General features: G+C 50.4%; 1 protein-coding gene across 2 annotated transcripts in view; it reads left to right on the top strand.

Moving 5' to 3' along the window:
* The first annotated feature begins 224 nt into the window (after nucleotides 1-224).
* L3MBTL1 (L3MBTL histone methyl-lysine binding protein 1) overlaps nucleotides 225-15,638 on the top strand; it is a 31,502-nt gene continuing 16,088 nt past the window's right edge. The window contains exons 1-11 of one of the 2 annotated variants that reach the window (XM_032606637.1): nucleotides 225-611; nucleotides 783-1,009; nucleotides 1,342-1,483; nucleotides 1,797-1,947; nucleotides 2,080-2,215; nucleotides 2,890-2,974; nucleotides 11,144-11,232; nucleotides 11,726-11,830; nucleotides 12,685-12,820; nucleotides 13,163-13,254; nucleotides 14,515-14,666. In XM_032606637.1, the coding sequence (XP_032462528.1) occupies nucleotides 476-611; nucleotides 783-1,009; nucleotides 1,342-1,483; nucleotides 1,797-1,947; nucleotides 2,080-2,215; nucleotides 2,890-2,974; nucleotides 11,144-11,232; nucleotides 11,726-11,830; nucleotides 12,685-12,820; nucleotides 13,163-13,254; nucleotides 14,515-14,666 (1,451 nt within the window). In that variant the 5' untranslated portion in view covers nucleotides 225-475. Of the gene's footprint in view, nucleotides 612-782; nucleotides 1,010-1,334; nucleotides 1,484-1,796; nucleotides 1,948-2,079; nucleotides 2,216-2,889; nucleotides 2,975-11,143; nucleotides 11,233-11,725; nucleotides 11,831-12,684; nucleotides 12,821-13,162; nucleotides 13,255-14,514; nucleotides 14,667-15,638 lie in introns of those variants that run through there. The other variant, XM_032606639.1, reaches the window with a different exon arrangement.

Genomic DNA, 15,638 nt, shown 5'->3' with positions numbered 1-15,638 from the left:
ATCTCCCAGGAAAATGAACGTGTATGAGTGAAGGAGAATCTGGTACTTGAAGGCTCTGAATCCCCAGAGGGAGAAGGGAGTGATTCTGTTGGGGATGGAGGTGGGGGTTGAGAAAGAGGGGGAGTTTGGACTTGGCCTGGGCTGTGCCATGAGACAGCTGGCTGAGACAGCTGGCCAGACAGAACCTTGGCCTGAAACACACTGCCTGCGACTCCCTAGAGTGTGCACGTCAGTTTACAAAGCACCCTCACACATGCCCATCTTACAGAGACTGGGGGAGGTGCAGGGCCTGGCCAGAGCCCTCACCTGAGTGACCTGGATAGAGCCAGGAGCCAAACTTGATGCTGGGCTCCTAAAACACCCTACTCCCCTCAGCACTGAGGCTTTTCTCTGTGGGTGGGCAGCTCCTCCTCAAGGAGGCCTCTTACCTCCCTGATCACCTTGGGGGCTGCGTTCCTTTTGTAGGCCTACCAGGATGGAGGGGCATGCTGAAATAGAGATGCTGAGGACACTGAAGGGACCCTCCACAGGGGAGGTCAGCGTGCACCTGGTGGCCAGAGACAGCCCAGGTTCAGGCTCTCACCTGCCCGCTGCTGCCTTTATCATTCCAGGTGGGCATAGCCAGGGGTCTGGGGAAGAGAAGCACCCACATACCTGCCCAAGCAGGTGTGGGTCCTGGGGAGGAGATGATACTTTTCACCTGCCTGCACACATGCATGGCCAGATTGGGGCAGGGCCACCAGGCTCATCTGTGTCGTGTCTGTCCGTGTATCTGTTCGCAGCCAGCTCGGCCACCCTTGGTCTGCCCAGCAGTGCCCTGGATGTGTCCTGCTTTCCGCGGGAGCAGATCCATGTGGGCACCTCAGAACGAGTGGCTGGCAGCGTACCTGTCACCGCCACCGTTCTGCCACAGTTAAGCGCTGGGCCGGCGGCCAGCCCCAGCGCCAGCACAGTGCGGCTCCTGGAGTGGACCGAGGCCGCGGACCCGCCTTCTAGAAGTGGCCTGCGGGTCAGTATCTGTGAGGATTGGGGGGGTCCAGCGAGCCGCAGCTGCGGGGCGGGGCCTGCGGGCCTGGAGGCGGGGCCTGAGGCGGAAGGTGTGGAAGCTGGCCGAGAGGAAGGATTCTGGGGGTGGGACTTGGAGTGAGGGACTCTGGGGGCGTGGCTTGGAGTGCAGACCTCCCCAAACGAGACATTTGCGGAGCCCTAGGGGCGTGGCTTATGGGGAATGGGTTCCGGGGGCGTGGCTTGCAGTGAGGCGGCTGGAGAGGGACCATGCTGACTAGGGGTGGGTCAAGGGCCAGTACAGGAGCCGTGGTCCTCTGACCCTCCGCACTCCAGTTTCAGATAAGCGAATACTCACCGCCGAACATGGTAGGAGCGGAGCAGCCCCCAAGCCCCGAGCTGCGGCGGGAAGGCGTGGCCGAGTACGAAGATGGCGAGGCCCTGGCGGGAGGTGGCGATGCGGGCCCCCAACAGCCGGGTAGGAGCCCAAGGCCCGAAGCTGGGCCCCTGTGGGAGTAGGGGGAGCCCTGAACTCCCTGAGGAGCCAAGGCCAGGGGCGTGGCCCGAGGGGGCGTGGCCCGGATGCCAGCAGGTGTGCCCACGCCCACGGGTCGGTCTTGGGGCGGAGAAGGCTGTGGGGTGGGGTGGGAGGGGAAGTAGATGGGGCTATCCAGTAGGGGAGCCCAAGGTGGGGGGACCAAAGGGGAGGCCAAGCGTGGGCTCCGAGGTGGGCGGAGCCTGAGAGTGGAAGTGATGGGTGGGAGGCCTGAGACCCTTTTGGCCCCCTGCAGAAGACGTCCCCCAGGACCCTCCAGAAGATAACCCTCAGGAACCGCCAGAGGATGATGGCACCTGCCAATGCCAGGCGTGTGGGCCTCAGCAAGGCGCTGGTCCAGATCCTGGTGCCTCCAATGATGGCTGCCCCCAGCTGTTCCAGGAGCGGTAAGGGGGGAGGGAATTCACCTCTTCTTCTCTGCCTGCGGGCCTCAAAGCCCCACGCCTGTTCAGGGCTTAGGAGAGGGTGTGGATGGTGCAGGGTGGGTAGTTCTTTCCCTCAGGCTGCCCCTCCCTCAGGTCAGTCATAGTGGAGAACTCTTCAGGCCAGAACAACTCCTGCACCAGCGCTTCTGAGCTCCTCAAACCCATGAAGAAAAGGAAGCATAGGGAATATCAGAGCCTATCTGAGGAGGATTCGGAGCCGGAGGCCATGGTAGGAAGAGGGCATGGGGAGGGGAGGGGGAGGCTAGAGGCTGTACCTCAATTCCACTATCCCCTCCATTAATCCAGATCGTGGGGCTGGGCTAGAGAAGACACATAGTGACTCACTCATCATATTTTGGGGTCCCACCCTGAGTCAGATCCTGTACTTGGTTGGAGGGAAATAAATAAACCGCTCTCCTGTTTTTCTAGAGCTCCCATCTCAGTCTAGTGGCAGGGCTAAGTCACATTGACATGAATCAGTAACCAAGTAGATGTGCAGGCAGATGGAAAGCTTCATCACTGGAGCCCCATCTCTGAGCCAGAGGCCAGGGAGCACAGGGCTCTAGTTGCAGAGAAGCTGGAAAAGACAGAGCATGAAAGTTCCACTGGGCAGGCAAAATTGGCACAGGGCAAGTATTTGTGTCCTCAGTTTCCCCACCTGGGAATGAGGACAGTTGTAGTCAGGCTGTGTAACTAGGGGGGGTGTGCTAATGTGAGTCTCTGCCCATGTGGTAAGGGACTGTCTGCCAGAGCTGTGTTCCTGCTGGTAGCCTAGAAGAATATCCATCTGTTTGGGGAAGAGCACCATGTGACCAGAGAGCTAGGCAGGGGCCAGGAATAGAGGCTGAGGCTTCACGCCAATCCATGAGGACAGGAAGCTGGGATCTGGCTTGCCTTCCACAGGAGAAGCAGGAAGAAGGAAAGGATTCAGAGGGACAGCCCACCACTAGCACCCCAGAAAGTGAGGAGTGGAACAGCAGCCAGCCTGGTATGATGGCCCGTGTATATATTATATTCATGTGTGTATACACCTTCGGAAGTGTGAGGCTGGGAGTGTGGGTTACCATTGTGATAGTGTGTTGTACATATACAGATAACCATAAGTTAGCATGTGTGTGACAGAGAGAATGAGAGAGAGAGAGAGAGAGAGAGAGAGACGGTGTTTTTGGTTTGTGCATCAGTATATGTGTGTTCTTGGGGCTTATATCATGTGTTTGTTTATCCAGTTGTGAGTAGGCCTCACAATATCCAAAGACTTGAGCAGCCTTTAATGGCACCATGTGGTGGTGTGAGCAAGTCCGTAGTGGTCATTGGTCTGACCTTGCTATTTGGGCCCCCATTCTGACCCTTCAGTTCTAAGAAAAATGGAACAAAGGTCATTCATAGTTAGCTCTGGCCCTCAGGTCTTCTCCATTACCATCTCCACATTGCCATGTGACAACAGCCAACTGGAGCCAAGTAACATTTATCACACTTATAATCACCTAGATACTGGGGAGCAATGTCTGTCTTCCTCCCTCAAAACCGAATCTTCTTCTACTAAGCATTTGTATCCCTGGTCCTTAGTCCAGAGGCTGGTGTGGAGTACACTGTCAGTAAATGTGTTTGTTCAGTGGATGAATGGAGGAGTTGTATGTTGGTGCTTCCTCTTGGACCATGGCTCAGTTGCATGAGTCACTGTCTTTCCTGTCCCAGAGAGAACCAGAGAGCAAGGTCAGTTCTAGGGCATCATTCTGCCTTGATGGATCCAGTGCCATACAGAAGAGTGCAATCTGTGTCCAGGGCTCTGAACTCTATAGTGCCTATTCCATATTTTGCCCATCTTAGCCAAACCAGATTTTCACTGCTCTCTCTTTCACCCGAGGCTGTCACATCAGAAGCCAAAGTCTTAGCTCTCATTGGTTTATGGCATCTTAAGTCTTAAATAGAGGAAGGAGTTAGTGTCTAACTGCTGTTGGCTCAACTGCTCTATCTCTCTTAAGGAAATACATTCTTTTTTTGTTTTTTGGGGCCGCACTGTGTGGCTTGTGGGATCTTAGTTCCCTGACCAGGTATCGAAGCTGGGCCATCGGCAGTGAGAGCACAGAGTCCTAACCACTGGATCTCCAGGGAATTCCCTCCCCAGAAATACATTCTTAAACCAGCATTTTTTTAGCTGGCTCCCGTTGACCAGTCTAAAGTTATCTTTTGATTCATACATTTCACCATCTCAACTGTGAACATTAGTGTGGCATTTGTTTCTGGATATTTTCTCCCTTCCGCCTTTTTTCAAGGGAAGAAACTTTGTCAGTAGACAGAAGTTTGCATTTATGGCTAAAATCTTTTTCCACTCATTTTTGGGATCTTTTGGGAGAAGAATTTTGGGGTAGAGGTGGAGGTGGCAGGGCTGCTTGCATGTCCTGTGTGTGAGGATAATCTGTATTTTATCTACATTCTATTTGGTAGTTTGATGGCTACCCTATTGGATTCATGTTCTACAGACCTGATGTATCTAGTCCTGATGGAATGTTCCAATAGTTTAAGAGTTAGAACCATGTAACTCATGTACACACACTCAGCCTTCTCTCCCATATATCTCCTTCACCTTTTCGATTGTTTTGTGTGAAGCATCATTTTCTTTTTTTAAATTTATTTATTTTTTGGCTGCTTTGGGTCTTTGTTGCTGCCTGCGGGCTTTCTCTAGTTGCGGCGAGCAGGGGCTACTCTTTGTTGCGGTGCGTGGGCTTCTCATTGCTGTGTCTTCTCTTGTTGTGGAGCACGGGCTCTAGGTGCGCAGGCTTCAGTAGTTGTGGCTCGCGGGCTTAATTGTTCCATGGCATGTGGGATCTTCCCGGACCAGGGCTCAAACCCATGTCCCCTACATTGGCAGGCAGATTCTTAACCACTGCACCACCAGGGAAGTCCAATGAAGCATCATTTTCTAACACACCATTGCAGAAGTCTTAATAATTTATATAGTCGTTAATAGCTATTCTGATAATTTTAACAGTTACTGATATTCTCATTTCATCTCTCATCCTGCCCACATCCAGGTCAAGTATCTGCAGTGGCACTCTTTGGGGTCAACTTGTTATAGCCTTTTCAGGTTCAGAGAAATCCTGTTCTATTTCCTTATAGTTACTTTAGACATATATTTTTACCCATTTTGAATTGAGTTATTGTCTTAATTATTTGAATTAATTGTCATTAATTCTTTATTCTGGATACAAGTCCTTTGTCAGATGTATATATTACAAATATTTTCTCCCAGTTTTTGGCTAGCTTTTTTGTTTTCTTCTGAATGATGTCTTTTGAGGAACAGAAAGTTTTCATTTTGATGATGTCTAACATATCCATTTTTTTACAGTTAGTGCTTTATACATATTTTTACAAGAAACAGCTTTTTTTTTTGCCACGATGCACGCCTTGTGGGATCTCAGTTCCCCGACCAGGGATCAAATTGGGCCATGGCAGTGAGAGCTAGGAATCCTAACCATTAGGCCACCAGGGAACTCCCAAGAAACAACTTTTTAATAGGTTTAGAGAGATATAATTCACATACCATATAGTCCACTCATTTGAAGTGTACAATTCAGTGGTTTTTAGTTGATTCACAGAGTTGTATAGCCATTATCACAATCAATTTTAAAACATTTTCATCACTCCAAAGAGAAACCCTGTACCCATTAATTGACATTCCCCACAAACCACCAATTCCCATCCAGCCGTAGGCAACCACCAATCTATTTTCTGTATATATGGATTTGCCTATTCTGGGCATTTCATATAAATGGGATCATATAACATGTGGTCCTTTGTGACTGGCTTCTTTCACTTAGCACAGTGTTTTCATGGTTTATCCATGTTGTAGCACGTATCAGTACTTCATCCCTTTTTTTTCCATCTCTTTTTTATTGCTGAACAATATTGTATGGATAGATCACACTTTATTTATCAATTGATGAATATATATGGGTTGTTTCCACTTTGGGGCTATTATGAATAATGCTGATATGAACATCTGTGTGCAAGTTTTGTCTGGACATAAGTGTTCATTTCTCTTGGGTATATACCTAGGAGTGGAATTGCTGGGTCATATGGTAACCCTATGTTGGGCCTTTTAAGGAACTACTAGTCTGTGTTCCAAAGTGGCTGTACCATTTTATATACCCACCAGTAGCATATAAGGGTTCCAGTTTATCCACATTCTCACCAAGCCTTGTTATTAACTGTCTTCTTGATTATAGCCATCATAGTGGGTATGGAGTGGTATCTCTTTGTGTGTTCTTTTTTTAAATAAATTTATTTATTTATTTGTTTGTTTGTTTTTGGCTGTGTTGGGTCTTCGTTGTCGCACGCAGGCTTTCTCTAGTTGCAGTGAGTGGGGGCTACTCTTCATTGCATTGCGTGGGCTTCTCATTGCGGTGGCTTCTCTTGTTGCGGAACACGGGCTCTAGGTGCGTGGGCTTCAGTAGTTGTGGCACGTGGGCTCAGTAGTTGTGGCTCACAGGCTCTAGAGCACAGGCTCAGTAATTGCAGTGCACGGGTTTACTTGCTCCGTGGTATGTGGGATCTTCCCGGACCAGGGCTTGAACCATGTCCCCTGCTTTGGCAGGCAGATTCTTAACCACTGCACCACCGGGGAAGTTCCTCTCCTTGTGGTTTTGATTTGCATTTCCCTGATGGCTAATGATGTTGAACATCTTTTCATATGCTTGTTGGCCATTTATATATTCTCTTTGGAGAAATATTTATTCAGATCCTTGCCGTTTTCAAATTGGTTATAAGAAACACGTTTCCTATCAAAATACAAGGAGTGCCATGCAGAGTTGGGGAACAAGTTGAGAATATAAGTGTGTGATTCAGTACAAGACATTGATCAGTATGCCGCTTGCAGCAGTGCCCTCTTAAATTTACATGCAAAATTCTGTGAATTGCTCATTTTCCTGGGGAGGTGGCCCATGGCTTTCATTAGATTTTGAAAAGAGTCCATTTATACTCCGTAGAAACTGAGGGCTGGATAAACAGTAGAGCACAGCATTATGGAGCCCAACCTCTTGAGTCTGGTATTCCCAGGCATAGATCCCTTATACTTTTGGAACACAAGTAACAGGCTCTTCATTAAGCATTCTGTCTTAAAATGAACTGATTATGAATTGGCTAACCATGCTCTATAAGAAGTAGATAAATACAGAGATGTATCTGTAGCAATTTAAAATGAAAAGAGCCAGCCAATGGTGGCATCCTGATGACTGCTTGTCATCGGTTGTTCTTGAACCATGGTGTTCTGTTCTTCTCTTTACATTTTTTTGTCTTTCCTGTTGACCTTCCAGTGGAAGGTCTGGCTAGAACCATTCATTTGGGAATTATCTACTGAAAAGCTGAAGCCATGCTGAAGAAGCTTCCAGAGAGAAGATGGGAGGGAAGTACTATATTGATTTCTAGGGATCCACCATTAATGAGCAGGGTTAGGGTGGGAGAAAGAAAAACTGGTAATGGAAGTAGAAGAGGCGGAAGATACAGCCAAGAAAGTACAGCAAGAAGGAAATGCTGAGATGGAACAGGTGGTTGGTAGCACATGGAGATCAAGAGAGTTGAGTAATAAGACAAGATCATTGGATTGTGGCCCTGGTGACTCAAGAGAGCAATTTCCTTAGTGTGTAGAAGTAGGCTTAAGACTGGGTGATTACGAAGGGAATTCGTCAAAAGAATGTTAAAGTTCTTCATAATATCCCTTTATCTTTTTGAAGTCTGCAGGATATGTAGTGATATCCCTTTTAAAATTTCTCCTATTATTACGTGTGCCTTCTCTCTGTTTCTTTTTTTTCCCAGCTTTGAGAGGCCCACGTACCGGAAAAAAAAAAAAAGAAAAAAGCCCTATGCTAGGTGCCAGAGATATGGCTGGGTCTTGAAGGATGAGAAAAAGATAGGAGGATGGGACAGGGTGGTGACAGAATCTCTGAGACAGAGGGATCAGCATGTGCAAAGGCACAGAGGCATGGAAATGCAGGATGAGGCTAGTTCACTAGGGGGTTTGTATGTGTGGAAAGGTATTTGGATTTTTGGTTTTTGATTGGAAATCCAAAGCCGTTGAGGACCTCAAAGCAAAAAAATAACAAACTAATTTTTATTTTAGAGATATTCTGGCAACAGACTGAGTTTTAGGCACAGTAAATTAAGAGGCTCTAGGACTAGGTTCAAAACAAGAAGGACAGAGAACATGGAGAAGTGGAGATATAGTCAAGAGATAGCTAGGAGTTGGCATCAGTAGGACTCAGGCACTAAAGAATCCTGGGGAGTAAAAAAAGAAATGTAAAGGATCCCTTCCAAGCTTCCAGCTTGCATGACTGGATGAATGGTGTGGTGCTGTTGACTAGGATAGAGAATACTGAGAGGGGCAGAAGCTTTGGCAGAGAAGTTGCGAGTTTGGTTTTGGACAGCCTGACCTTGCTAAGAAAATGCTAGCCAGGGGCATCTAGTCTAAGGGAGCAGAAATAAGCAAAGGAGCATTTCTGGAAATCAAGGGAGGATCGGTGCTACAGCCAGCCTATATGGTGCCTTTGTGCAAATTATAAAAAGGTGCCCCTTCAGAACAGACCAATTAGAAAAAGGCAACCTGTCTTCATAGCAGACTAAGCCACGTGGCCTGGCAAGGAGCCAAGCTAGATTTCAGCCCCCATTCACCCTCTTGGCTGGGCACCTATGTATGGTACACAAACTATACAAACATGCACGGGAGCTTTGGGACTTACTTGAGCTTGGGGATTTACCTAAAGTTTCAGCCAGTTGTTCACCATGGAAAAAGGATGCAGGAAACTGGAGGAGGCTGGAGGCTTGGTCAGGGAGGGAGTCTAGTCATTACTAAAAGGTTTAGTGGTCAGGCCTCTCTCTAGTGGATTACATTTAATCTCTTTTCTCATCTGTGAAAAGGATTACTACCAGCCCTGCCTATCATGTCCAGACAATGTTAGGATTAAAGGGGACCACGTATATGAAGTCTCTGAACCATCCCTGTACCCCCAGTTTCTGGCACCAGACATGGTGCATGGGAGGTACCCCTACATGATAAAAGGAATGGTTGAGGTAGAAGGAAGTGGTGGGCGATGGTAAACTGTAAAGATGCGTTATGACTATGAGAGAATCCAGGTAATAAAGGCCCAGGGAGGGAAGTGGCGGGGAGGATGGGAGGGTAAGGATGGGAGTGTGAGGGATGGCAGGTGAAGATGTCAGAGGTCTCTACTATGGCATGAGGGGCTTAGAGCTTGGCCATGTTGGAGTATGGCTAAAGAGAAATGAACTTGGAATGAAAGAGCCGAGGCGGGGCCGAGGTGCCTGAGATGAGGAATCTGACAGCTAATCAGCTCCTTGGCTTGTGTTATAGTTTGGGAAGAGTGAGACAAAAAGCTAGATGTCATCCACAGAGAACTGGGTGCTGTAAAGGGATTGGTAAATAGTACTGGTGATTTGAAAAAACAGGTATTATGCAGGATGATGTGGAATGCCAGTGGCCAGAAACAGCAAGGTGATGCTAAGCCTGGCATCCTGAAGTCTCCTCCCTGCCCCTCCCCCTACACCGTAAGTCCAGATGAGGACCGAATGGGAACAGTGAGAGTTTCTTGAGGGACCGTAGTGGGTGATGTGTTCTAAGGCAGGGGTTCTCAACCCCCGGTCCGGTCTTCGGCCTGCTAGGAACTGGGCTGCAGAGCAGGAGGTGAATGGCAGGCAAGCGAGCGAAGCTTCATCTGCCGCTCCCCTTACCCCCCACCCATCGCTCACATTACCACCTGAACCATCCCCCCTACCCCCCTCCATGGAAAAACTCTTCCACGAAACCCGGTCCCTGGTGCCAAAAAGGTTGGGGACCGCTATTCTAAGGGGCGACCCAGGTTTCACTCTGGACAAAGGGGAGTTGGAAGAGCAGTGCTCTAGGTTGCTGTGTCGGTGTAGGTCTCAGAGTTTCCTGGCTTAGTTGATCTGTTGGTGAAGAAAATACCTGCTTTGGCCCATCTGGGTTAGATGGTTGGGATCTCAAGATTCAGTGGAGTGACTGGTGAACTTAGGCAGCTCCTAGGAGCCATGTAGGTTCCAATTAAGGAAAAAGCTTCTTCCTGAGTGACAAACCACTCCACACCAGAATGACCCAGAGCAATCACCAAGCGAGCCAGAGCTAGGCAGAGCGAGAATCCAGACCAGACGGCCTTCGTGGAGACCTGGGAAGGATCCAGTATCTCATAAGGATCTTTTACTCACAGCATCTCACTTGCTCTTCCTGATGACCCTCTCGGGTAGACAAAGCGATCTGCATTTGACAGATGACAAAATTGAGGCACGGAAGTTTCTAGAAGAAGCTGGAGCTATTCACCCAAGCGATATGAATTGATTGTGGCAAATTTTTTCAGGCTGACGTTGGGAGCTTACCTTACATGTTGCCAGCTTTTCCCATCTTTTTTTTTTTTTTTTTTTTTTTTTTAGCTTTTCCCATCTTTAAAGGATGTTTCGCCTCTGTGTTGGAGGCCAGGACTCCATCTCAGGCTAAATTGAAGGTCCCACAGGGGGATTCAGCTCCCCCTCCCCAGGACCTGGAGACTCCGAGGGCTGTAGGCTCTGACCAAAGTACGTGTGTGTGAGTGTGTGTTTGTGTGCACTCTGTGTGTATGTCTGGTGTGTGTGTGTGTAATCAGTCTCTACTCTGTGGGCACGCCAAGCACACATACATACATTTTGTCTCTGTGTGAGCCTGTCAGTCAGTGCTCAGAGGAAGAAGAATCGGGAAAAGGGGGTTTCTTCTTTCTGTGTGGTCTCTTCTGTTTCTTCCTCATTGCATGTTTTCCTCCCATCTCTCTTTTTCCTCTTCTTTCCCGGTGAGCTTAGGTGTTGCTGTGATTAAGTCCTCTGGCTCAGGATTTGTCACGCAGCTTTGTCCCTCTGTGGTTGAGACTCTAACCTCGGTTAGTCGCTCCCTAATCCGAAGTGCTTTTGCTGACAGTGGGCTGGGGTGGGACGGGGCGGACAGAATTTGGTACAGCCCACTGTGTGCGGCACCTCATGGCTGAGTGGGACCAGAGGGCAGCACGTAATCACAGACAAAAGTTTGTTTTGGAGGTTAAGGTAGAGTTGGGTTGGAAGATGGTATTTGAGGAGCAGCCCAGCGGTCAGCCTGTCTGTCTCCTGCCCACAGCCTCAGGGGAGAAGAAGGAAGGCTGGTCGTGGGAATCCTACCTTGAGGAACAGAAGGCCGTCACTGCCCCCGTCAGCCTCTTCCAGGATGTGAGTCACATACTTTCCTCCTAGGAAGAGCTTGTCTTCCCAGTCCAGGGACTCACCACCAAACTCAGGCCTTCTGGTGTTTTCTGTGTCTGACATCCCTCAAAGGACTTGCAGAATAGAAGGTGGAAAGACTCGTTAGGGGCCCAGAGTAGAAAAGGGCTCACTGTAAGGGGCTTCCTCGGTGGGAAGAAACAGGGGAGTGGGACCCAGGCTCACCCATCACTGGGCCTGCAGACTTTTGAATTCTGGTGCTTTCTAATCAATTCTGATCTTTCCATGACTTGGGTAAGAGAGAGCCCTGCAATCCATTGTTCGAGGGACCTAGGAGCTAGTCTGTCCTGCTTTGGATCCCTGCACTAAAGATCTCCAAATAAGTTACCCCTTTGGTAGTACTGGGTGGGTGGAGCCCAAAGGCAGTTCCTTTGCCCTGAGCGCACTAAGCAAGGGTAAGGCTGGAGGGAAGCTGAGCCCTTTTCCATCTGTGCGTTGACAGTACCAGGTGGTCACTCATAACAAGAATGGCTTCAAACCGGGCATGAAGTTGGAAGGCATTGACCCTCAGCACCCAAGCATGTACTTCATCCTCACCGTGGCTGAGGTGAGCTGAGACTGGCACCCCCATCCTGGTGATGCCTCTCAGGATGGCTTGAAGGAGCCAGCCAGGGGCACGGAGGGCCCGAACTCAGATGAGGGGGGCACTGCACTGCCCTCAGAAAGGGGAGGGGAAGGCGCAGAAAGCTAAAAATCGGACAAAAGGCAGGCGAAGGGTCGGGGTGGTGATGTTACCGAGGAGGAGCGCTCCTGAGGGCGGGGATGGTGGCACGAGTCCAACAAGGTCCTTGTCCTCTTAGGAGCTCACCGTTGTGTGGGAATCAGCCAGATAAACGGCCACAGCCCACAGGGGTGATGACAGATGTGAGCAGGGGGGCACTGAGGGGACAGGAGCGGCTTCAGAGAGGAAGGGCCTCCATTGCTGAGTCTCGAGAGATGAGTTGTGAATGAATAGGATGTTCCAGGCACAAGAGGCAAAGCGAGCGGAAGCACTGAGGCATGGAATGCCACGTTCAAGGGCGCCGTGCTCAAGGAGCCGCCATCAGCTTGCTGAGGTCTGAGCAGTGAGAGAAGGTAGCAGAAGGAAAGGTCCCCGGGGGCCCTGAGCAGGCCTGAGCCTTGGTCACTGCCCTTGGGATTCTATCCAGGGTTCAGAGGGGCCAGAGAGTGCCTTAGAATCTACCTGTCTTGTGCCCAGAGCTCAGGGCTCGTGGGTACGTGAACCATCCTCACTGCAGGATGGGAGGGTGTGGGGCAAAGTGCAGGGTGCAGGGAAACCTGGGGGTGAGGAGGGGTGGAGTGGGGGACCTGCCAGAGCCCCTGAGACACCAGGCTGGGCCAGGAGAGGTGAGGGAAGGGGAGTGCAGCAACTGTTTCCCTCCGTCCCCGTCATGGGGCCAGGTATGTGGCTACCGCCTACGTCTGCACTTCGATGGGTATTCCGAGTGCCACGACTTCTGGATCAATGCCAGTTCCCCTGACATTCATCCCGCTGGCTGGTTCGAGAAGACGGGGCACAAGCTGCAGCCCCCCAAAGGTAAGGCCTAGCTGGGTTGGTCCCAGTGAGCAACAGTGAGCCTCCCAGACCTGCCCCCACCCCTTCCTGGTGGTAGCTCCTTCCCTGTTCCCATTGCACAGCCAGCCTCTCTGCGTCTCATCCTGCTACGCCTCGGCCCCAGGGCTTCTGCTTTGCCCTTTGCCCTTTGAGCGGACGTCCACCCCGGTTGTGTTCTGCTTCAGCAGGGGTTCCCTGGGCAGGTTCTCGAGGCTTGTGGGGTCCTCAGGCCTGCCTGATTCTGCTGCTTCAGTGTGGGGTGCGCACGCCATGGCCCAGCCTCTGTCTGCACGGTGCTCTGTTCTTCCCCCACGAGGGGCCCAGGTTACAAGGAGGAGGAGTTCAGCTGGAGCCATTACCTGCGCAGCACAAGAACCCAGGCTGCCCCCAAGCACCTGTTTGTGAGCCAGAGCCACGTGAGTGCCCCTGAACAAGCGGACATGTGCTTACCAGGATAGATTCACTGCAGCCGGCCAGGCTTTCTGACTCAGCAGACAAGCACTCATCTCCTGGTGCCCCCAGCTGGGCTCTGGTCCTCACCAGATGGGAGGGGCCCACTGGGCAGGCCCAGGGCCAGAGGAGGAAGCCGATTATGGGGTTCCCCCAGTTCCCTCCCTCCTCCCTACCGCTGAAATCCTCTCCTCCGCACATCCTCCTCCAAGCCTGGGCACTGAGGTGTCATTCTTCTTTTTGGCTTGGGTTTCTCTGCAGTTCTTGGTGTCAGGTCTAAGCCTGTATTGTGGGAGTGGCTTTTTCCTTCCTTTTGACCAACATTGAGGCTTTCCCATTTAGTTCCAACACTCACCCCTTGTCTTTCTCTCTGTTCAAGGCAGCCGGCAACTTTATCCCGCAGCTAAAATATCTCCTAATCCCAAGCGAAAGGTTTGAGAGATATATAGGGAACTCCCAGTACAACTGTTACCATCTGGAAAGCCCAGGGTCCCCATGGGCCAGGGGCTGTACCATGCTGTCCAGGAACGGGCAGGTACCCCCAGCCCCAGTCCAGCCCCAGAGATCATACTTTGAGGTTCCCATGTGACCGGTGGGCTTCTACCAGCTATTGTGACGGGGGATGCAGATTTTTAAATCAAACTGTTTAAGTCCTGTCCCCACCATTGACCAGCTTTGTGGTCCTGGGCAAGTCACTTAATTTATAAAATGGGGGTGATAATACCCATCTCCCTAGGGCTTTGGTAAAGATTGAGGGAGGTGATGGGTTTTGGAGTTCATGCCCGACACGTGGCAGGTGCCTCCCTGCCCTGCCCCCGCCGCTCCCTGCCTCACATGTCAACTCCTCTTTCTCTGCCACCCCTCTGTGGACCCACCTGCCTTGGCCCAAGCTGGGCCAGGCTTGTCTGGGGAGGGGAGGCTTGTGCTCAGCCTGGCAGGCTCTTTGGGTGAGTGTGTAGCCTCGTGTTAGTCAGTCATCTTCTGCCACAGTGAGGCTTCCTCTGAGAGTCCCTTGGAGGCCAGAAATTCCTGAGTGGCTCAGGGCTGAGGTTGGTGATTCTGCCCTGGAGGGACCCTCTTTCTCAGCCTCTTTGTCCCGCCCTCCTCCCTGCCCACCCACCAGGCATGACCCCCAGGGAACCTACTCCTCTTCCTTTGCCGGTGGGTCCTGGGCCAGCACAAGCCAGCCTGGGCCTGGCCGTGGCAGCCCCTCTTCTTGCCCCCAGAGTCCCCCACCCCTGGGCTTCCAGGTGGGCATGAAGCTGGAGGCCGTGGACCGCATGAACCCATCCCTCATCTGTGTGGCCAGTGTGACCGACGTGGTGGACAGCCGCTTCCTGGTGCACTTTGACAACTGGGATGACACTTATGACTACTGGTAGTGGGAGGACCCAGACTTGGCCCTGGGGGGTGGGGACGGGGATGGGGAGGGGATGGCAGGGGCGGGAGGCTTCACATAGACCCAGCCCAGCCCTGACATATTGCTCGGGGGACAATTGACTGCCCTGTGGATTTGATCTACATCATTTATTAATTATGATGGCAATTAAATATTTCATCTAAAAGTACCAAGGTTAAGACGAGCAAACCCCTGTGACCCATGATTGTCCCTGAGATATTAAGGTGCTGTTAGAGTTTTTAGTTACTGTTGGAATTTTCTGACTTTCTCACCTCATTTGTCTCACTCTCACTCAGAAGTAACATGAGGGTGTGCCCTGTCGCCATGATCTCATAGGATAGCAGATTTAGGACCTCGAAGTTTCATCTGGGACAGTGCATAATTCTTTTTTTAATTTTTATTTTATTTATTTTTTTATACAGCAGGTTCTTATTAGTCATGCATTTTATACACATTAGTGTATACATGTCCATCCCAATCTCCCAATTCATCCCACCACCACCACCCCCGCCACTTTCCCCCCGTGGTGTCCATACATTTGTTCTCTACATCTGTCTCTCTGTTTCTGCCCTGCAAACAGGTTCATCTGTACCATTTTTCTAGGTTCCACATACATGCGTGGATACACGATATTTGTTTTTCTCTTTCTGACTTACTTCACTCTGTATGACAGTCTCTAGATCCATCCACGTCTCTACAGATGACCCAATTTTGTTCCTTTTTATGGCTGAGTAATATTCCATTGTATATATGTGCCACATCATCTTTATCCCTTCGTATGTTGATGGACATTTAGGTTGCTTCCATGACCTGGCTATTGTAAATAGTGCTGCAATGAACATTGGGGTGCATGTGTCTTTTTGAATTATGGTTTTCTCTGGGTATATGCCCAGTAGTGGGATTGCTGGGTCATATGGTAATTCTATTTTTAGTTTTTTAAGGACCCTCCAT

The sequence above is a fragment of the Phocoena sinus genome, chromosome 15 (genome assembly GCF_008692025.1).
Source record: "Phocoena sinus isolate mPhoSin1 chromosome 15, mPhoSin1.pri, whole genome shotgun sequence".
In the NCBI taxonomy this organism is placed as follows: Eukaryota; Metazoa; Chordata; class Mammalia; order Artiodactyla; family Phocoenidae; genus Phocoena; species Phocoena sinus.
Note: the sequence above shows the minus strand (reverse complement) of the source record. Positions and strands in the feature narration are given on the sequence as shown.